This window comes from Loxodonta africana, chromosome 11 (genome assembly GCF_030014295.1).
Source record: "Loxodonta africana isolate mLoxAfr1 chromosome 11, mLoxAfr1.hap2, whole genome shotgun sequence".
NCBI lineage: Eukaryota > Metazoa > Chordata > Mammalia > Proboscidea > Elephantidae > Loxodonta > Loxodonta africana.
This window is the reverse complement of record NC_087352.1, coordinates 44,292,842-44,317,066: the sequence shown is the minus strand read 5'-3', so window position 1 is coordinate 44,317,066 and position 24,225 is coordinate 44,292,842. Positions and strand designations below refer to the sequence as shown.

The 24,225-nt window shown below is 40.8% G+C and overlaps 1 protein-coding gene across 1 annotated transcript in view; it reads right to left on the bottom strand.

The window, feature by feature from the left end:
• The window catches only part of KDSR (3-ketodihydrosphingosine reductase), a 50,647-nt gene extending 26,422 nt beyond the window's left edge, over positions 1-24,225 (bottom strand). Inside the window, exons 1-5 of the mRNA XM_064294418.1 lie at positions 24,035-24,225; positions 8,913-9,002; positions 4,800-4,856; positions 1,786-1,851; positions 1,480-1,575 (exon numbers count right to left, since the gene is read on the bottom strand). Of these exons, the coding sequence (XP_064150488.1) occupies positions 1,480-1,575; positions 1,786-1,851; positions 4,800-4,856; positions 8,913-9,002; positions 24,035-24,142 (417 nt within the window). The 5' untranslated portion in view covers positions 24,143-24,225. The remainder of the gene's footprint in view (positions 1-1,479; positions 1,576-1,785; positions 1,852-4,799; positions 4,857-8,912; positions 9,003-24,034) is intronic.

The window sequence follows — 24,225 nt, the reverse complement described above, 5'->3', positions numbered from 1 at the left end:
AAGGTGAGCTGGCTGATTCTCCCTCCGCATCATCTTTCACACACATACCGGCACTCACCTGCGCATACACACACCCACCCCTGTTCCTATTTTCTTGGTTACCCCCCTTAGCTCCCTCGTCTTTACCTTGATCCTTTCATGGCTAGACTATGATAATGAGTATTTTTCCTGATCAATTCTTATAAACTTGTTGACACAGTCTTCAGAGTCTCCCTTTCATTCCTTACAGATAAAGGTATACAGGCCCCGACAACTATCTTTGATGCCTGTTTTGATAAAGGAGCCTTAAGACACTCAAGTCCTAGGTAAGTCCCCCCTCTGCTTATGTCTCCAGCTTGGCTCTCCTGGCTTACCTTAAGGAAATCACAGTGTATGGGGCTTTCACACTGTCAACCAGAAGCAAGACATGTAAACTACTGGTCTCCTTTGCTATAAAAGGGAAATCTCATTTAACTTCATAGATTAAAGCATCTGTTATGGGCTGAATTGTGTCCTCCAGAAAGGTATGCCGAAGTCCTAACCCTTGTACCTGTGAATGTGACCTTGCTTGGAAATAACATCTTTGAAGGTGTTATCAGGTAGGTTAACATGGGGCCATACTAGAGTAGGGTAGCTCCTAATCCTGTACGACTGGTGTTCTTCTAAAAAGAAGAGACAGAGAGACGGAGGACAGATGGCCATGTCAAGAGGCACCCACAAGTCAAGGAACACCAAGGATTGCCAGAAGCCACTAGAAGCTAGAAGACAGGCATGGAACACTTTCAGAACCCTCAGAAAGAACCCTCAGAAAGAACCAACATGTCAATGCCCTGATTTGGACTTGGAGCCTCCAGAACTGTGAAACAATAAATTTCTGTTCTTATAAGCCACCCAGTTTGTGGTATTTTGTTACAGGATCCTTAGGAGACCAAAACAGCATCCAAATCCCATCACTACAATGAAGGCTCAATAGAACATAAGAATACAGTTGAAGTATTGTCTACTAAAAAATGTTTTGTGCTCAAAAAAGATTTCAAGTCTAATGTTCATTTCTTTAGGGCTAATTGAATTACTAAGAGAGGTTCCAGGGCAAACCTGTTTAAAAATATAAACATAAGTAAGATGCATTATCTTTTTTTCATCTATTGAGAACCCTAGAGAGTCTGTCTTCAACTTTCTTGGGTTATTCATAATACTGATACTTCACATGAAAACCCAGCATCTCTTGGTTTATAAAATACTTCCCTTTAGATACAATCTCTGTGAGATTGGAGCCTTCTTTCCCATTTTATAGCTAAGGAAACTGGGGCTCAGAGAGAGACTTGTCTAGACTCTAATAGTTAGCTGGTCATGGTACTGACAAGAAAACCTTGCTCAGCCTTCTTCTAGTCTTCTAAAGCTCCCATTAACATCTAAATGTGTTTTATCTATTTTAATCTTAAAGCTTCTTTCTACTTTTAACATATAGATTACCCAAGTAAATTACCCATTTTTACTTACTTCAAAAGAACTAACTTCCAGCTCTTCAAATTTTCCTGAAAGTGACGTTCCTGCACAGTTTACAAGCATGTCCACTGGACCCAGTTTCTCCTGAGCCTAGAAAGATTTATCATAGCCAACATAACAAAAAAAAAAAAATTAAGAAAGAGAAGAGAAAAATCAATTAGCAGAAAACCAATGTAACAGATAAAGTCCATAAAACAATTAAATCTAAATGACAGATTTACCAACTCTAAGCCACACAGGAAAATGGTGAGAACCACTCAAAATGCAAGTCAGTTAATTCCAGCTAGCCCAGCCTCTTACTTGTTTTATGACGTTCTCTACTTGGTTGTAGTCTTGAGATACATCAACTGATATGCAAAGCACCACCTGTTAAAAAGGGGGGAAAAATGATCACAGGCATACAGGTGTCTCAAACTATTTTTGCAAGATTTTTAAAAAAATTTTTTATTTTAGTTAAAGGCAATTCTTTTCCAACAGATAAGAAGCCCAATTTTGAATGTAGAGATTGTGATGTTTGAAATCTGCTGACAGTGCAGCTGGTCACGTTTCATTTACTTGGCAGTCTTAGCAGTAAACAAACATTAAAAAAAAAGTTGTAAGAAATATACAAATACTCCTCTTGAAATGCCACTAATCTACAGTGACAGAAAGCAGGCCAAAGGTTGCCACAGCCAAGAGTGGAGGGAGGGATGGACTGCAAAGGGGCGTGGGGAAACTTTGGGGGATGATGCAAGAGTCTGTCTCTTGATCATGGGGTTGGTTTCGCAAGTGTACACATCGGTCAAAAGCCATCTAAGTATACACTTTAAGCGAGAATGGTTTACTGCACGTAAATTATCTCAGTAAAGTTGTTAAAAAGAGTAATAATAAGTCTAATAAGTTTTTTTTTTTAAAGTAAAATGTGTTCATTTAAAATTGCTTTCATTCACTTATTTTTAGATAGGAAGTAAAGTTTTTTATTCACAGAATAAATAGCAAAAGGATTCCCCAAGAAATCCAAGGAAAGAACTCAAATTCAGTCAGGAATAAAGCAGGAACAAAAGAGAGAATAGCGTTGACCATTTTTTAAAAAATATAATTTATTTTATTTTTCTGGTTAAGAATACACAGAGCAGAACATAACCAACTGAAATTCTACATGTATAATTCAGTGATACTGATCACATTCTTTGAATTGTGCACACATTCTCACCCTCCTTTTCTGAGTTGTTCCCCATTAACATAAACTTATTGTCCCCTAAGTTTCCCATCTAACCTTTCAAGCTGCTGTAGTCAATTTCATCCCATACAGATAGTTCTTACAAGAGCACAATGCTCAAGGCAGACACTCTTTACTAGTTAAGCCGAACTACTGTTTGGTTTTAAGATTTTAGGGGATATTTTTGGTTTAAGGTTTAAAGACTATCTCAATAGTTTTGGAGGTTCATCCAGTCTCAACGGCTCCAGAAAGTCTGGATTCCATGAGAATCTGAAATTCTGTTCTAGGCACCTAATAAGTAAGTCTACTAAAAAAAAAAAAAAAAACTCACCTTGGGCAGTATTGCAGTTGGGACTACCCTACTGAGATCCAATATCAATAGGTGGAACAAAGACATAAGCAAACAATGCCTACTCCCAGAAGTTCAGGTCCATGTTCAGAGGCTGAGCCAGGTAACAGCACAAGTAGGTCATGGGATATTAACTTCAGGGCCAAGGGTCAATCTTGGCCTGGAGAAGCTAAGTCATATTTGGTTCGCTTGGAGGCTTCAGATTCCTGGCTCTGGAACCTGGCTACCTACTCACAGATTCTCTAGACATATGGCCACCAAGTAGATCTCCAGAGCCCATCCACCACAAACCTGGCCAACTCTGAGGGGTACACAGCACAGAGTAATGATGGGAATTGCTCAGCCTGTGCTTACCCCTGGAAAAAACTGCATTTAGCCTTAGGGGGAGGGAAGGGGAGAATATTATACAACAGTAAAAAATGAACTATTTATTTGTACATAGCAACACAGATGAATTTCAAACGCAATTTTGAGTAAAGTAATCAAGTTGCACAAGAATATATAAAGAATGATGCCATACAAGTCTGTAGGAACAGAAAGTAGATCAGTGGGCTAATTAGTAATCAGTGGGAAGGAGGCTGGAAAGAAATGGGAATGACCATTAATGGATATGGGGTTTCTTTATGGGGTGATGAAAATGTTCTAAAATTGACTATGGTGATAGTTGCACAATCCTGTGAATACATTAAAAGCCACTGAACTGTATACTTTAAATGGGTCAACTGCATATGAATTACATCTCAATAAAGCTGTTAGAAAAATAAGAATGATCCCATAAAGTTCAAAAAGAAGAACTAAACAGCATACTACTTAGGGTTACATGCACAAATCAGAACGAAAAGCAAAGGAAAGTCTGCAGAAAAACTAGGCTGGAGGTTCCATCTAGAGAGGACATGAGAGAGGCATGAGACTAATGTGAGGCACACAGGGGCTTTGGAGATCTGGAATATTCTATTTCTCAAGCTGGATGATGAGTGCATGGTTATTAACTTATTATGCTTTATACTGATACATATATTTTACACATGTATATGTATATACACATGTACACACACATACTATTTTATTCATTAAAAAATTCCATAACGAAAATATTTAAAAAATATAAGCTGTCCACTAGCCCTTTCCCCTGAAGTGTTTGTATGTAGTCTATTTAATGAAATAATTGAAATAAAAATAATTTTCTAGTCAAACATTCTGTCATTTGATCATTTGTGTATGTGTGTGGCCCGAGAGTTGGCCAGGTTTGTGGTGGATGGGCTCTGGAGCCCTACTTGGTGGCTGTCTGTCTAGAGAATCTGTGAGTAGCTAGTCAGGTTCCAGAGTCAGGAATCTGAAGCCTCCAAGCAAACCAAATATGACTTGGCTTCTCCGGGCCAAGATTGTCACCTGGCTCAGCCTCTGAACATGGATCTGAACTTCTGGGAGTAGGTATTGTTTGCTTATGTCTTTGCTCTACCTATTGATATTGACTCTCAGTAGGGTAGTCCCAACCGCAATACTGCCCAGGTGAGTTTTTTTTTTTTTTAAATAGACTTATTTATTAGGCGCCTAGAACATTTTGTTGGTGTGTGTGTGTTAATAATCTGAGTTTGCAAACAAGTCAAATAATTTCACCTTTTTAAAAACATCTCTCTAGTATGTATTTTAATTAGGAAAAACCTATATGCTTTCAATGAACTATTCCCCATTGAAACAGCCCCTTTTTCTTGTATACAACTGAGAGTTGATTAATATAGAAAATGTGTCCTGCAGATAGTGGTTTACCTGCTTATCATTAATAGACTGCTTTTCAATTTCTTTCTTGGCCTGCAGCAGCTTGTCCTGAAAGCAGCAGAGAACAATTAGTTCTGGTGACTGTCCATCTGTCTGTCCGCTTGTTTAAAAGAAGAGAAAAAGCCATTATTTGTTTAAATATTTATTAAATTCTAGAAAACACCATCTGGACTGCACAGCTATGGATCATAGTCTACGAAAGAAAGGAATCATAAAGTACATTAAACTATAATAAATGACAGTGAGAGGGGCTGAATGGTGTCTCCCCCCCTAAAAAAAAAATTCACGTCCACCAGAACCTTAGAATGTGATATTATTTGGAAATAGGGGCTTTGCAGGTGTAATTAGTTAAGAATCGAGATGAGATCATACCCATTAGGGTGGGCCCTAATCCAATGAGAATGTCCCCATTAGAGACAGAGACGGACACACAGAGCCACAGAGAAGGCAGTTGTGTGAAGACAGAGGCAGGGACTGGAGTGAGGCTGCCACAAGCCAAGGAACGCCAGGGGCCACCAGAAGCTGGGAGACAGGATGAAGGGTTCTCCCTTAGAGCCTTCAAAGGGAGCGCAGCCCTACTGACACCTTGATTTTGGACTCCTGGCCTCCAAAACTGTGACAGAATAAACTGTTGTTTTAAGCCACCAAATCTGTGGTAACTTGTTAAGGCAGCTCTAAGAAACTAATACAGATAGCAAATATTTTTAAATTAATTGTGAAGTTTTCTATTATTGATGAAAGATAATAATAAAAAAATCCTCAAAATCCCTATTATAGTATTAGTTGATGATGATCACCCTGTCAATTCTAACTAATGTTTTGATCTCACATTATTCAGCTGTGACATAAAACAAGAGCAAGCATATTGAGATGCAACACTTCACAAAACTACGGGTGTGCGGCTCCATGTCAACAGTGTATTCAGAGAAACTGCCCTCAGCTTTGCTGCAACCAGGGCAGGTACTGTATAAAACTGTCCAACATTTTCCTCTTCTACCGTAACAGTAAATAGAGTCCTCTGGGTGGACTCAAACTGCCAACTTCTTGGTTGACAGCTAAGCACACTGTCTGTACCACCCAGGGACTTCTAAAAGAGGACCCCGGCCAAACCCACTGCCATCAAGTCGATTCCGACTCATAGCGACCCTATAGGACAGAGTAGAACTATCTCATAGAGTTTCCAAGGAGCGCCTGGTGAATTTGAACTGCCGACCTCTTGGTTAGCAGCCATAGCGCTTAACCACTACGCCACCAGGGTTTCCCTAAAAGAGGACAGGAGGTAATAAATAACGAAGTAATTGTTTCTATGAAAATGCTGTCTTGATAAAATCTGTTCCTCAGATTTCTTAACTCTTCTCAGGCCTAATCTCACTACTCATGGTATAAATGAACTATGAGAAAAAATACTGCAGTAAAAGGCATTCAAACACACTATTCAAAAACACTGTAATTCTGAACTCTTTATCCCGTTACCGGTGGGTCAACGCGTGGCTGTTGCTTATAAGAAACGTCTGTTTTTTCAGTTCATACGGTTATCGATCAGCATCAAAAGGAAAGAACATACAATGGAATATTACTCAGATAAAAAGAGAAGGGAAGTCCTGACACAAGATGAATGAACCTTGAAAACATGCTGAGTGAAGTCAGTCAGTCACAAAAGGTCAAATATTGTACGATCACACTTACATGAAATACCTAGAATAGGCAAAAGATAGAGATAAAATTTTATAGTGATTGCCGGGGCCAGGAGGGAAGGGGAAAGAGGAGTCACTGTGTAAGGAAGCATTGGCTTTCTGTTTATGGGGATGGAAAATCTGGCAACAGATATCGGTGATGGCTGCACAACACAACTGATGTAATTGGCATCATTGAACCGTACATGTGAAAAAATGGTGAATTGGCAAATGCTGTGTTATCTATATTTTTACAACAATAAAAAATGCCAAGAAATAAAAATACACTGAAGATCACTTTTTAGATGGGCTGGGCAAACTTATGCCTAGCTACTTTCAAAAACGCTCCAAGACAAGCGAGACTACCCATGCAATCAAGTAACTCTTCAGAGGCCTCAATTTTCTTTGCTTTACTCATTTTTCAAGAAGGTTGTATCCTAATTTGCTACAAAAGTTGTAATTGAAACACCTCGTGAGAAGAACCAAAGGGGAGGGATTCCCTCTGAAAGACGTGTAGGTTTTTTAACCATGAATATCTCTATAATAAAGCTGTTGTGTGCCCCTGCCTTGATTTCGACTCCCAGAGACCTTATAGGACAGAGCAGAACTGTCCCATATAGCTTCCTAAGCTGTAATCTTTACGGAAGCAGACCGCCACATCTTTCTCCCATGGAGTGGCTGGTGGGTTAGAATCACTAACCAGCAGCCCGGCACTTAACCACTGCGCCACCAAGGCTCCCTTCTATAATAAAGTAATACTGTTCTGTTAACAAAGACATATACAACTTGACTTTGCAAAAATTGGAGTGAAAAATTAGAAAATAAAGCATTCCTCCACGGCACGAGGTTCTCCTGCTTATTCACCTCTAGTGATGGAAAGACTGCAGTTACGAGCATCTGAGTATCTGAACATGGGCCATCCCTGCCTCCTTTTTCATCTGTCTCGTGTCTAATACTGGCATTGTTTAAATTCCACAAAATGCCATTTTGTTAATTTTGTGTTTTCATTCATGCAAGGTGGCTTCAATACTACAGCAAATTCATTGTTAGAAAAGTTAATGTATAAATAAAAGACAAGGAGCGAATTCTGACTTTCTTGATTTTTAAAAGAAGTTATGAACCTCCAAGTTTAATTCTGTGCTATTATTTAAACACCCCCCGCCCAGGCACTCCATGGTCTGCTATGCCTACTGGGCCCTGTCCAGCTATCCACCCCTATCTGAGTAGTTACCATACCACTGCCTTCCTTTTAAGCAAACAAATCCCAAATCTCCAAGCAACTATGCCAAGCTGGCATCACCATCCTCTCCCTGGTGGTTACCTTCATTTATTCATTCAACAAATATTTTTTAAGTGCCTGCTATATGCCAAGCCACCACCTGTCTGTCAGTTTGTCATTCTGTGGTGGCTTACCTGTTGCTATGATGTTGAGGGCTATGCATTTCAAATATCGGCAGGATTACCCACGGTCGACAGGTTTCAATCAAGCTTCCAGACTAAGACAGACCAGGAAAAAAGGCCTGGTGATCTACTTCTGAAAATTAACCAACAAAGACCCTATTGCTCACGGCAAAATATTATTCAATATAGTACTGGAGGATGACCCTCCTAGGTTGGAAGGCACTCAGAATACACAGTGGCCACAACAATGGACTCCAACTTACCAACAATCACGAAAATGACGCAGGACTGGGCAACATTTTGTTCTGCTATACATAAGGTTGCCATGAATTGGCGCCAACTTGATGCTGGGCACAGAACAACAGACTGGACAATACAGACATGATAACGCCCCCTCCTTAAACGGCATGTGAGACTGTACGACTGTTCGTGTGAAAACAACGGCACTGCTTTGGGGTTCTGGTAACAACGTGAGAAGAAATAACTGGAAAACCTGCTTCGACGTGACACAGAAAAACATGTTCGCTGAAACTGCTGGGAAGAAATAAGATTCCCCTGTGGTATCTGGGTTTCACTCAAGATACATATGTCACAGCAAATTATAAACAAATACCTACACATTCTCAAGGCACTGCTACCTGCTCCACAAATGCCCTGCCAGCACCCATCCTGGTGGAGGGCCCCGGGCTTCTGATGGCCAGTCTGCCTGCTGTCCTCTAGCACCACTCTGACCACATCACGAGGAAATAACTTGTAAAGTATGTCTTAGTCTCTCCCATCTCAAGATCTCCATTGTCAATGATGTTAAATAATATATACTGTTGGTATCTAAATAAATATTTGTTGGACTAACCTGACTTCAACTAAGAAGTCCTTGCCCTAAATATGAGCAGGAACTAGCAGTTCAGGGATCACAGATCAGGGACACAACCAGTGTCCAGCACAGGAATGAATACTAGGACTTTCAGAACAGCCTCTTTAACTAATTTTAAGCTAAGGAAGTTAGTAATAATTCCCCTGGCCGACTTACCTCATCTCGTGCAACCAGAGTGATAAATGCTCCTTGTTTATAGCACTCGATAGCAATACACTTTCCGATGCCACTGGAGCCTCCTGTAACCTAAAAATGAAACAATAACATCTTCTTAGCGCTTGAAATATCCCTTAAGCAGAGAGTTTACTTAAAACAACAATTATGTGTCTGAAACACTCTCCACTCAACTACTAACCTAAAGGCTGGCTGTTCAAACCCACCCAGTGGCACTGGGGAAGAAAGGCCTGGCAATCTGCTTCCGTAAAGATTACAACCAAGCAAACCCTATGAAGCAATTCCATTCTGTAACACGAGTTCCATTCTGTAACATGAGTCAGAATCAACTCAGTAGCGACGGACTTGGTTTTTGTTTTTTATTATGAGCTCTAAAACACTGTTGTTATGTGACACTGAGTGGATTCCGACAGAGTAGAATTGCCCCATAGGTTTTCCTAGGCTGCCATCTTTACAGGAGCAGATCGCCAGGGCTTTTCTCCTTCAGAGCCACTGGGTGGTTCGAACCTCCAACCTTTTGATTAGCAGCTGAGCGTTTAACTGTGGTGCCACCAGGGCTCCCTTAAAACACACTCTAGAAGAACTAAATACTTAGCTACTTATAGCTTCCTAATACCAAATTTAATGACTGGGATGAGTACAAACATGAAAGATTATACTGTCAGCAGGGCCTAATGCTTTTATTGTTTTTAGTATAGAACTATAAATTGCACACCTATAATAGCTTTCTGAGTTCTGTGGAGGGAAAGTGCCCTGCAAATCTAGCTAAGAAATAATACATTAATCAGATGGAGTCCAAATCCAAATGAATCTTATTTCCTTACTGCCTACCTTCTACGCAAAACTAGTTCTACAAGAGATTAAAAGAATGGCCACCTGCATGTACCTAATGGTATTTTAAATGCCCGCTTATCATAGAAGTAGTAGGTGATCACAACAAAACATGGAAAAGGAAAGCTTTTTACCTTGCACTTTTTCACCCTGACCATCTATAGCTCAACGATACCCATCTTTTAGTCCATGCTCCTCCAAACACAAGGGCTTTGCATGGTTTATTTCTCCCGCCGGGAACACCCTCTCTCCTCTTTCATCTAGCTGGCACCCATCATATCTCAGCTCAAACATCACTTCCTCAGGAAAGCCTTCACTGATTCCCTCTGGCCCCAACCAGGTCACCCTTTTATTCACTTTTCAGTACTGCATCCTTTCTCTTTATTTAATGGCGCTGACATATTCAAACAGTCGTACATTTATTTGTATGATTCTTTCATTCACAACCATCTCTCCCATCACCATCCCAGAAGCTCCATAAAAATACCAACTCCGCCTTTGCTCACCACTATATTCCGAGCACTTAGCCCAGTGCCTGGCATATGGAAAGAACATAATAAATATTTAACTTAAAACAAATGGAACATTATCTTTCTTGCTTTCCCTATGCAAATTATATAATATTACATGGCACCACATCTTGCTTTTTAAAAAATTATGTCATAATGTCTTATATCGCAAAACTAAAAGGCTTCATAATATTGCATTAAATGGATGTATCAAAACCTAATCAACAATTCCTATAGTTGGACATTAAGATTATTTCTGATATTTTACTGTTATATATAAATAATACATAATATCTAGTAAAATTGCAAGTCATCAAAAATGAAATGGAACACATAAAGATCGATATCCTAGGCATTAGTAAGCTGAAACGGACTGGTATTGGTCATTTTCAATCAGACAATTATATGATCTACTGTGCCAGGAATGACAACTTGAAGAGGTATGGCATTTCATTCATCATCAAAAAGAACATTTCAAGATCCATCCTTAAGTACAACGCTGTCAGTGATAGGGTAATATCCATACGCCTACAAGGAAGACCAGTTAATTTTAATATCATTCAAATTTACACACCAACCACTAGGGCCAAAGATGAAGAAACTGAAGATTTTTTTTTATCAACTTCTGCAGTCTGAAATTGATCAAACATGCAATCAGGATGCACTGACAACTACTGGTGACTGAAATGTGAAAGTTGGAAACAAAGAAGAAGGATCGGTAGTTGGAAAACATGGCCTTGGTGATAGAAACTATGCCAGAAACCGCAATATTGAATTTTGCAATACCAACAACTTCTTCATTGCAAATACCTTTTCGCCAACATGAACAGTGACTATACACATGGACCTCGCCAGATGGAATATATAGGAATCAAATCAACTACATCTGTAGAAAGAGACGATGGAAAAGCTCGATATCATCAGTTAGAACAAAGCCAGGGGCTGACTGCGGAACAGACCATCAATTACTCATATGCAAGTTCAAACTGAAACTGAAGAAAATTAGAACAAGTCAACAAGAGCCAAAGTACAACCTTGAGTATATCCCACCTGAATTTAGAAACTATCTCAAGAGCAGAGCTAATGCTCTGAACACTAATGACTGAAGACAAGTTGTGGAATGACATCAAGGACATCATACAAGAAGAAATCAAGAGGTCATGAAAAACACAGGTGAGAAAAAAAGACATAAATTGATGTCAGAAGACTCTGAATCTTGCTTTTGAACATAGAGTAGCTAAAGCAAAATGAAAACATGATGAAGTAAAAGAGCTGAACAGAAGATTTCAAAGGGCAGCTCGAGAAGACAAAGTAAAGTATTTTAATGACATGCGCAGAGACCTGGAGATAGGAAACCAAAAGGGAAGAACATACTCAGCATCTCTCAAGCTGAAAGAATTGAAGAAAAAATTCAAGACTTGAGTTGCAATACTGAAGGATTCTACAGAGAAAATATTAAACAATGCAGGAAGCATCAAAAGAGGATGGAAGGTATACACAGAGTCACTACACCAAAAAGAACTGGTCAACACTCAACATATCAGGAGGTAACATATCAGCAGGAACCAAAGGTAATGAAAAAGTCCAAGCCACACTGAAGCCATTGCCAAAAAACAAGGGTCTGGGAATCGAGGGAATACCAATAGAGATATTTCAACAAACGGATGCAGTGCTGGAAGTGTTCACTCATCTATGACAAGGAATTTGGAAGAAAGCTACCTAGCCAAATGACTGGAAGAGATCCATATTTATGCCTATTCCCAAGAATGGTGATCCAACCAAATGCAGAAATCATTGAAAAATATCATTAATATTACATGCAAGCAAAATTTTGCTGAAGATCATCCAAAAGCCCTGCAGGAGTGTACTGACAGGGAACTGCCAGAAATTCATGCCGGATTTCGAAGAGGATGTGGAACCAGGGATATCATTGCTGATGTCAGATAGATTCTGGCTGACAGCAGAGAATACCAAAGAGGTATTTACCTGTGTTTTATTGACTATGCTAAGGCATTCAACTGTGTAGATCATAAGAAATTATGGGTAACATCGAGGAGAATGGGAATTCCAGAACACTTAATTGTGCTCATGAGGAATCTGTACATGGATCAAGAGGCAGTCATTCAAACAGAATAAGGGGATACTGCATAATTTAAAGTCAGAAAAGGTATGTGTCAGGGTTGTATCCTTTCACCATACCTATTCAATCTGTATGCTGAGCAAGTAATCCGAGAAGCTGGACCATACGAAGAAGAACAGGGCAGCAGGATTCCAGGAAGATGCATTAACAACCTATGTTATGCAGATGACAAAACCTTGCTTGCTGAAAGTAGAGAGGACTTGAAGCACTTATTGATGATCAAAGACCACACCTTCAGTATGGATTACACCTCAACATAAAGAAAACAAAAATCCTCGAAACTGGACCAATAAGCATCATCATGATAAACGGAGATGAGATTGAGGTTGTCAAGGATTTTATTTTATTTGGATTCACAATCAACACCCATGGAACCAGCAGTGAAGAAATCAAAAGAAGCATTGCATTGGAGAAATCAGCTGCAAAAAACCTCTTTAAAGTGTTGAAGAGCAAGGATGTCACCTTGAGTACTAAGGTGCACCTGACCCAATCCATGGTGTTTTCAATCGCCTCATATGCATGGAAAAGCTGGATAACAAAAAAGGAAGACTGAAGAAAAATTGACGCCTTTAAATTGTGGCACTGGCGAAGAATATTGGCTATATCGTGGACTGCCAAAAGAATAAACAAATCTATCTTTGAAGAAGTTACAACCAGAATGCTCCTTAGAAGCAAGGATGATGAGACTACATCTCACACACTCTGGACAGGTAATCAGGAGGGATCAGTCCCTGGAGAAGGACGTCATGTTTGGTAAAGCAGAGGGTCAGTGAAAAAGAGGAAGACCCTTAATGAGATCGACTGACATAGTGGATGCAACAATGGGCTCAAGCATAGGAACGACTGTGAGGACGGCACAGGACCGGGCAGTCTTTCGTTCTGTTGTACATAGGGTCACCATGAGTCAGAACAGACTCGACGGCACCTAACTACAACTACAACAACAATGTAAATAACGCTGCAATGAACATCTCTGATCCCATCCCATGACTTTAAAGTCATCATGAAGCCCCTCCAAAACAAATGTATCTTTCTCCATGAGTCTTAGGCATCCCCTACTTCTCTTTTGCCTCTACATCCCACTACTGAAAGTAACCTACAGAAGGTTACTGTAAAAATACGTCTATTGGGGGGGCGGAGCCAAGATGGCGGACTAGGCAGACGCTACCTCGGATCCCTCTTACAACAAAGACACGGAAAAACAAGTGAATCGATCACATACATAACAATCTACGAAACCTGAACAACAAACACAGATTTAGAGACGGAGAATGAACTAATACAGGGAAGCAGCGATTGTTTCCAGAGCCTGGAGCCAGCGTACCAGTCAGGTACGGCACAAGCACAGAGAGCTGCTCCACCCCCCTGAACTAACCGCGGGAGGGGGACCAGCCGGGTCGCGCGGGCGGCGTGGGACGCAGCCAGTAGGAGAAGTCCCCAGGAGGCAGCGACTGGTATTGGAGCGGGGAGAACAGCGTCCCAGCCGGGACACTCGGTCACGGCACAAGCACGGGGACCTGCTCCACCCATCTGAACTAACCCCGGGAGGAGGCCCAACTGGCTCTCAGGTGCGGCACGGCCACGCGGCTGGAGGGACGAGAAGTCCCTGGGAGGCAGCGACTGATTTTGGAGTCGAGAGTGCACCGTCCCAGTAGGGGAGCCTTGACGCTGGGCGTGGGGCTGGAAGCGGAGGATCTGACCGTGACTCCAGTGGGCCAGACCCCCCGGGGGCAATCTCCACACAGCCTGCACACATAGGCAACGTGCCCCGCGGGAATCTCAGATATAATAGTCATTCCAAGCAAGACAAGCAACTCTGGCTATATTCTGAGGTGCTACTCTCCTATCTCTCTGTTCCCTCCCCCACCCTCCCCAGGCGGCTTCATTAACATCTGAATAGCCTGAGCCAGAGGGAGAACTCTGACAGGGATCTGACTGCATTTTTTTTAGCGGATTTTCTGGAAAAACTAGTTTCCCAGTGATGGCGCGGAGACAACAATCCATATCAAACCACTTAAAGAAGCAGACCATGACAGCTTCTCCAACCCCCCAAACAAAAGAATCAAAATCTTTCCCAAATGAAGATACAATCCTGGAATTATCACATACAGAATATAAAAAACTAATTTACAGAATGCTTAATGATATCACAAATGAAATTAGGATAACTGCAGAAAAAGCCAAGGAACACAATGAAACAACTGTTGAAGAACTCAAAAAGATTATTCAAGAACATACTGGAAAAATTAATAAGTTGCAAGAATCCATAGAGAGACAACATGTAGAAATCCAAAAGATTAACAATAAAATAACAGAATTAGACAACGCACTAGGAAGTCAGAGGAGCAGACTCGAGCAATTAGAATGCAGACTGGGACATCTGGAGGACCAGAGGATCAACACCAACATAGCTGAAAAAAAATCAGATAAAAGAATTAAAAAAAATGAAGAAACCCTAAGAATTATGTGGGACTCTATCAAGAAGGATAACCTGCGGGTGATTGGAGTCCCAGAACAGGGAGGGGGGACAGAAAACACAGAGAAAATAGTTGAAGAACTCCTGACAGAAAACTTCCCTGACATCATGAAAGACGAAAGGATATCTATCCAAGATGCTCATCGAACCCCATTTAAGATTGATCCAAAAAGAAAAACACCAAGACATATTATCATCAAACTCACCAAAACCAAAGATAAACAGAAAATTTTAAAAGCAGCCAGGGAGAAAAGAAAGGTTTCCTTCAAGGGAGAATCAATAAGAATATGTTCTGACTACTCAGCAGAAACCATGCAGGCAAGAAGGGAATGGGACGACATATACAGAACACTGAAGGAGAAAAACTGCCAGCCAATGATCATATATCCAGCAAAACTCTCTCTGAAATATGAAGGCGAAATTAAGATATTTACAGACAAACACAAGTTTAGAGAATTTGCAAAAACCAAACCAAAGCTACAAGAAATACTAAAGGATATTGTTTGGTCAGAGAACCAATAATATCAGGTATCAGCACAACACAAGGTCACAAAACAGAATGTCCTGATATTAACTCAAACAGGGAAATCACAAAAACAAACAAATTAAGATTAATTAAAAAAAAAAAAATACACATAACAGGGAATCATGGAAGTCAATAGGTAAAAGATCACAATAATAAAAAAGAGGGACTAAATACAGGAGGCATTGAACTGCCATATGGAGAGTGATACAAGGCGATATAGAACAATAAAAGTTAGGTTTTTACTTAGAAAAATAGGGGTAAATAATAAGGTAACCACAAAAAGGTATAACAACTCTATAACTCAAGATAAAAACCAAGAAAAACGTAACGACTCCACTAACATAAAGTCAAGCACTATGAAAATGAGGATCTCACAATTTACTAAGAAAAACACCTCAGCACAAAAAAGTATGTGGAAAAATGAAATTGTCAACAACACACATAAAAAGGCATCAAAATGACAGCACTAAAAACTTATTTATCTATAATTACCCTGAATGTAAACGGACTAAATGCACCAATAAAGAGACAGAGAGTCAAAGACTGGATAAAGAAACACGATCCATCTATATGCTGCCTACAAGAGACACACCTTAGACTTAGAGACACAAACAAACTAAAACTCAAAGGATGGAAAAAAGTATATCAAGCAAACAATAAGCAAAAAAGAAGAGGAGTTGCAATATTAATTTCTGACAAAATAGACTTTACACTTAAATCCACCACAAAGGATAAAGAAGGACACTATATAATGATAAAAGGGACAATTGATCAGGAAGACATAACCATATTAAATATTTATGCACCCAATGACAGGGCTGCAAGATACATAAATCAAATTTTAACAGAATTGAAAAGTGAGATAGATACCTCCACAATTATAGTAGGAGACTTCAACACACCACTTTCGGAGAAGGACAGGACATCCAGTAAGAAGCTCAACAGAGACACGGAAGATCTAATTACAACAATCAACCAACTTGACCTCATTGACTTATACAGAACTCTCCACTCAACTGCTGCAAAGTATACTTTTTTTTCTAGCGCACATGGAACATTCTCTAGAATAGACCACATATTAGGTCATAAAACAAACCTTTGCAGAGTCCAAAACATCGAAATATTACAAAGCATCTTCTCAGACCACAAGGCAATAAAACTAGAGATCAATAACAGAAAAACTAGGGAAAAGAAATCAAATACTTGGAAAATGAACAATACCCTCCTGAAAAAAGACTGGGTTATAGAAGACATCAAGGAGGGAATAAGGAAATTCATAGAAAGCAACGAGAATGAAAATACTTCCTATCAAAACCTCTGGGACACAGCAAAAGCAGTGCTCAGAGGCCAATTTATATCAATTAATGCACACATACAAAAAGAAGAAAGAGCCAAAATCAGAGAACTGTCCCTACAACTTGAACAAATAGAAACTGAACAACAAAAGAATCCATCAGGCACCAGAAGAAAACAAATAATAAAAATTAGAGCTGAACTAAATGAATTAGAGAACAGAAAAACAATTGAAAGAATTAACAAAGCCAAAAGCTGGTTCTTTGAAAAAATTAACAAAATTGATAAACCATTGGCTAGACTGACTAAAGAAATACAGGAAAGGAAACAAATAACCCGAATAAGAAATGAGAAGGACCACATCACAACAGAACCAAATGAAATTAAAAGAATCATTTCAGATTATTATGAAAAACTGTACTCTAACAAATTTGAAAACCTAGAAGAAATGGATGAATTCCTGGAAAAACACTACCTACCTAAACTAACACATTCAGAAGTAGAACAACTAAATAGACCCATAACAAAAAAAGAGATTGAAACGGTAATCAAAAAACTCCCAACAAAAAAAAGCCCTGGCCCGGACGGCTTCACTGTAGAGTTCTACCAAACTTTCAGAGAAGAGTTAACACCACTACTACTAAAGGTATTCCAAAGCATAGAAAATGACGGAATACTACCCAACTCATTCTATGAAGCCACCATCTCCCTGATACCAAAACCAGGTAAAGACATTACAAAAAAAGAAAATTATAGACCTATATCCCTCATGAACATTGATGCAAAAATCCTCAACAAAATTCTAGCCAATAGAATCCAACAACACATCAAAAAAATAATTCACCCTGATCAAGTGGGATTTATACCAGGTATGCAAGGCTGGTTTAATATCAGAAAAACCATTAATGTAATCCATCACATAAATAAAACAAAAGACAAAAACCACATGATCTTATCAATTGATGCAGAAAAGGCATTTGACAAAGTCCAACATCCATTCATGATAAAAACTCTTACCAAAATAGGAATTGAAGGAAAATTCCTCAACATAATAAAGGGCATCTATGCAAAGCCAACAGCCAATATCACTCTAAATGGAGAGAACCTGAAAGCATTTCCCTTGAGAATGGGAACCAGACAAGGATGCCCTTTATCACCGCTCTTATTCAACATCATGTTGGAAGTCTTAGCCAGGGAAATTCGGCTAGACAAAGAAATAAAAGGTATCCGGATTGGCAAGGAAGAAGTAAAGTTATCACTATTTGCAGATGACATGATTATATACACAGAAAACCCTAAGGAATCCTCCCTCCAGAAAACTACTGAAACTAATAGAAGAGTTTGGCAGAGTCTCAGGTTACAAAACAAACATACAAAAATCACGTGGATTCCTCTACATCAACAAAAAGAACACCGAAGAGGAAATAACCAAATCAATACCATTCACAGTAGCCCCCAAGAAGATAACATACTTAGGAATAAATCTTACCAAGGATGTAAAAGACCTATACAAAGAAAACTACAAAGCTCTACTACAAGAAATTCAAAAGGACATACTTAAGTGGAAAAACATACCTTGCTCATGGATAGGAAGACTTAACATAGTAAAAATGTCTATTCTACCAAAAGCCATCTATACATTTAACGCACTTCCGATCCAAATTCCAATGTCATATTTTAAGGGGATAGAGAAACAAATCACCAATTTCATATGGAAGGGAAAGAAGCCCCGGATAAGCAAAGCACTACTGAAAAAGAAGAAGAAAGTGGGAGGCCTCACCTTACCTGACTTCAGAACCTATTATACAGCCACAGTAGTCAAAACAGCCTGGTATTGGTACAACAACAGACACATAGACCAATGGAACAGAATTGAGAACCCAGACATAGATCCATCCACGTATGAGCAGCTGATATTTGACAAAGGACCAGTGTCAATTAACTGGGGAAAAGATAGCCTTTTTTAACAAATGGTGCTGGCATAACTGGATATCCATTTGCAAAAAAATGAAACAGGACCCATACCTCACACCATGCACAAAAACTAACTCCAAGTGGATCAAAGACCTGAACATAAAGACTAAAACGATAAAGATCATGGAAGAAAAAATTGGGACAACCCTAGGAGCCCTAATACAAGGTATAAACAGAATACAAAACATTACCAAAAATGATGAAGAGAAACCCGATAACTGGGAGCTCCTAAAAATCCAATACCTATGCTCATCTAGAGACTTCTCCAAAAGAGTAAAAAGACCACCTACAGACTGGGAAAGAATTTTCAGCTATGACATCTCCGACCAGCGCCTGATCTCTAAAATCTACATGATTCTGTCAAAACTCAACCACAAAAAGACAAACAACCCAATCAAGAAGTGGGCAAAGGATATGAACACACATTTCACTAAAGAAGATATTCAGGCAGCCAACAGATACATGAGAAAATGCTCTGGATCATTAGCCATTAGAGAAATGCAAATTAAAACTACGATGAGATTTCATCTCACACCAGCAAGGCTGGCATTAATCCAAAAAACACAAAATAATAAATGTTGGAGAGGCTGCGGAGAGATTGGAACTCTCATACACTGCTGGTGGGAATGTAAAATGGTACAACCACTTTGGAAATCTATCTGGCGTTATCTTAAACAGTTAGAAATAGAACTACCATACAACCCAGAAATCCCACTCCTAGGAATATACCCTAGAGATACAAGAGCCTTCATACAAACAGATATATGCACACCCATGTTTATTGCAGCTCTGTTTACAATAGCAAAAAGCTGGAAGCAACCAAGGTGTCCATCAACGGATGAATGGGTAAATAAATTGTGGTATATTCACACAATGGAATACTACGCATCGATAAAGAACAGTGATGAATCTCTGAAACATTTCATAACATGGAGGAACCTGGAAGGCATTATGCTGAGCGAAATTAGTCAGAGGCAAAAGGACAAATATTGTATAAGACCACTATTATAAGATCTTGAGAAATAGTAAACCTGAGAAGAACACATACTTTTGTGGTTACGAGGCGGAGAGGGATGGAGGGTGGGAGAGGGTTTTTTATTGATTAATCAGTAGATAAGAACTGCTTTAGGTGAAGGGAAAGACAACACTCAATACATGGAAGGTCAGCTCAATTGGACTGGACCAAAAGCAAAGAAGTTTCCAGGATAAAATGAATGCTTCAAAGGTCAGGGGAGCAAGTGCGGGGGTCTGGGGAACATGGTTTGCGGGGACTTCTAAGTCAATTGGCAAAATAATTCTATTATGAAATCATTCTGCATCCCACTTTGAAATGTGGCGTCTGGGGTCTTAAATGCTAACAAGCGGCCATCTAAGATGCAGCAATTGGTCTCAACCCACCTGGAGCAAAGGAAAATGAAGAACACCAAGGCCACACGACAACTAAGAGCCCAAGAGACAGAAAGGGCCACATGAACCAGAGACCTACATCATCCTGAGACCAGAAGAACTAGTTGGTGCCCGGCCACAATCGATGACTGCCCTGACAGGGAGCACAGCAGAGGACCCCTGAGGGAGCAGGAGATCAGTGGGATACAGACTCCAAATTCTCATAAAAAGACCAAACTTAATGGTCTGACTGAGACTGGAGGAATCCCGGCGGCCATGCATCCCAGACCTTCAGTTGACACAGGACAGGAACCATCCCCGAAGACAACTCATCAGAAATGAAAGGGACTGGTCAGCGGGTGGGAGAGAGACGCTGATGAAGAGTGAGCTAATTATATCAAGTGGACACTTGAGATTGTGTTGGCAACTCTTGTCTGGAGGGGGGATGGGAGGATAGAGAGAGAGGGAAGCTGGCAAAATTGTCAAGAAAGGAGAGACTGAAAGGGCTGACTCAAGAGGGGGAGAGCAAGTGGGAGTAGGGAGTGAGATGTATGTAAACTTATATGTGAGAGACTGATTGGATTTGTAAACGTTCACTTGAAGCTTAATAAAAGTTATTAAAAAAAAAAAAAATACGTCTATTGCCTAAGCTAAAAGTTGCCCCTGAGGGGGTCTTTGCTATTTGGGATATTTCATGAGTTGTTCTGGTTTATTTTTCACTGGATATTATAATTTCATAGCAACTAGCAGAATCTCCCCAAATGTCCATTTTATGATGCTATTCCTCTACCCAACCTCACACACACCTACATTTCCACATCCTAACTGTCCTTCAGATCCCAGTTCAAATGTCCCCTCCTCCATTAGCCTTTCTGGATTCTGGCACCTGGTCCTGTCCTTTACCTGTCACCTTCTCCCGTGTGTGGTTACTTATATACATCTTATACAGACTAGAGCTTCCTTAAGGATAAGGAACAAGTCCAATTTATATCACACATACCTAGCACAGTACTTTGCATAAGTAGCTGTTACATAAATATTTGTCTACATGAATTCATAAACTGTTGCGTATGCTATGTCTCTGAAACATACAATGCCCCAAAACCTTGTAAAGGAGAATCTCTCTATTACTCAACGAATTAATGGAAGCTAAAGTTACGCAGCTACGCGAGACAATGTATATGCTCTAAAGTCCTAGGTAGATATTAAAACCAAAAAAACCAAACCTGTTGCTGTCCAGTCGATTCTGACTCACAGCAACCCTATAGGACAGAGGGGAACTGCCCCATAGGGTTTCCAAGGAGCAGCTGGTAGATTTGAACTGCCGACCTTTTGGTTAGCAACCTGAGCTGCCAACCACTGTGCCACCAGGGTTCCAATATTACTGTTGTTATTGCAGTCCTATTTCCAGACAGTATATAGGTTAGCCTGCTGTGTAAACTTACATAGCAAAGAAGAGGGTTCAAATCTGATCACCTATAAGGTCTCTCTTTAACAAATTCTTAGAAGGAATCTAAAGATATAATTAAGTCAGTTCTGGAGTATGTTATTCTGAATGCTGTAAGAAAACTAAAGGTATTTTCTTAATGGCTGAGAAAAAAATGGTAAATACATATTGAGTTGTCTGAGAGTTGCTAAATGGACCCAGATGGGGGACACTAGACAACAGTTTAATATCTTTCCTTAATCATTCCCTCTTACCACTCATTGTAAATACCGTTTAAATAATTTCTCTCTAATCACACCATATACCTCTTATTTACGGCAACAGAGGAAGTGGTTTGCTGCAAGGAGAGCTGCTCCCAGCCATCTCCAAAAGAGGGTGACTTGATTTTCCAATTCTCCCTACAGTCAACTGCAGCTTGTTAAATACCAGCTGATTTAAATAAGTATATGCCACGTAAGACTTGCTGAACAGTTTTACTACTGTAATTAGTGAGATAACACTGGTAAGAACTATTCTAAAAACAAAACAGTAAGTAGTTATGCCGTATATTTGTTCATGCTTCCACAGGCAGCCATTCTAAATATTAGCTCTCTCTCCTACCACCACTCTGCCTAGTCCTAATAAACCTCCAGAAAAAAAAAATTGCATTTTCATTCTTCTGATGCCATTTAAAAAAGAAAGCAGATGATGACATCATGTGACTTATACGCATCGTCCTCTCGTATTTATTGTTGCTGTTTGTTGTTAGCTGCTGCCAAGCAGGTCCCTGACTCATGGAGATTCCATGTGTGACAGGGTATAGCTGCTCCAGGGGGGTTGCTTGGCTATAATCTTTATAGAAGATCACCAGGCCTTTCTTCCGTGGAGACACTGGATGGGTTTAAACTACCAACTCTCTGGTTAGCAGCCTTGTGCCACACAGGATCCTCACATTATTTACAGGGATGTATTAAAGCAAGAAGAAGATCTGGTGGCTCAGTGATTAAAGTGCTCAGTTGCTAACCAACGGGTGAGCGATTCAAACCCACCAGCTGCTCCACAGTAGAAAGATGTGGCAGTCTGCTTCTATAAAGATTACAGCCTTGGAAATCCCATGGGGGCAGCTGTCCTCTCTCCTACAGGGCTGCTATGAGTCAAAACCAACTAGAGGGCAACTGGCTTTATTAAAGCGGGAGGGCAGAAATAAGAAATTCTTCATCTTATACTCCAACAGTGTTTTTCATCTTACTTAAGACCTACAACCTGACAGGGTGGAAGGTCAAGATGAAGTAAACTAACTTAAAAATACTGAATCAATTTTCATTACTGCTTTGGGCTTTACCTTTTTCCAAGTTGTCATAATTCCTGCAAGCACGAGTAAAAAGAACCCAACTTTTAAAGCCATGTTTTTAAGGCAGAAGTTCTCACGGATGTGAAATTTTCAGAATTTAGCACTGTTGTAGAATTTTGCTTCTTTTTTTTTTTTTAATGAATCTCTACTCACCTTCTCACCTCCCTTTCAAATTAGGAATAGCAACAGAAGGAAATATACTAAGTTTTACAAAGAAAGAAAATGCATTTTGTCATTCACGACTCTTATCTGTTTAAAACATACTAAAAGAAATGATCATCCCAGCTCAGCGGGGAAACTCGGGCCTCAGCACAGACTCCAAGTCTCACCGCCAGTCTCACCAGGAGGATTTGCTCTTCCAGCTTAGTAGCCAACACTTCTTATTCATTAAGCCCCACCTCAGTGTGCCTGAGAGATCCAAGGTAAGGAAACGAAAAGAGAAAGCCGCAGATAAGGCACATTCTGTTTATGAAAGGTGCCCTACTCGCAGAATAGGGGTCTTTGAATACATTTTGCAGAACAGGGGTCTTTGAATACAGGTGCTTCCAGGAAGAAACAAACCAAACCCACCCACAGGCCCTTCACTCCTAAGGCGCTAGCCATCTCATCTAGCTCATTCATGACTCGGAAATAATATCCGAGGATTGCATTAGAGCAGCCAGCAATCAGTAGACTCCGGACTGAGCCGAGGGGGGAGACTCAGACACAGGCAGTGTACACGGGACATGAGCGTCCCCACACTAATGGCACCACTGCCAGCCCACTGGATCCGAGCCATTTCCCAGGTGAGTCACTTCCTTGATCCCCTCGGCGCCACTCTTGCTGGGACGCCCCCTGACTGCGCCCTACCCGCGCCCACCGACCGCTGTGTCCTTGGCGAAGTTTCTCGGCCTCTCTGGTCCTCAGTTGACTCTCCCGGAAAACGGAGGCCAAACATATCCCCCTTCCGGGGCTACTCCGGGACTGCCCAGCAGCTCCAGCCCCGGGCTCGGGCTCGCCGTGGCCATGCCGGCGCACGTCCCGTGCAACCGAAAGCGGCCCAAGGCCGGGGGCTGCAGGTGGCCTCGCGGGCGCCCTCCCTGGGCCGGGCCTGGAGCGCGACGGCGGCACGGCCACCCCCACAGACTGGCCTCACCGCAAAGGCGTGCGGGGTCGGGGCGCGTTGAGTCTGGGCGCTCACAGGACCACTCACCACCACATGCGCCCCGGGCAGCGCTAAGGGCTTGGGACTGATGAGCGGGGACACCATGTAGAGCAGTAGCACGAAGGCCACAAGGAAGGCGGCCACCAGCAGCAGCATCGCGGGGACGGGCTGAGGCGGCGGGCCGGGACCGCCCAGGGTTCGGGATCGGCTCCGCGCAGCCCGGTCACGCGCCGCCCGCG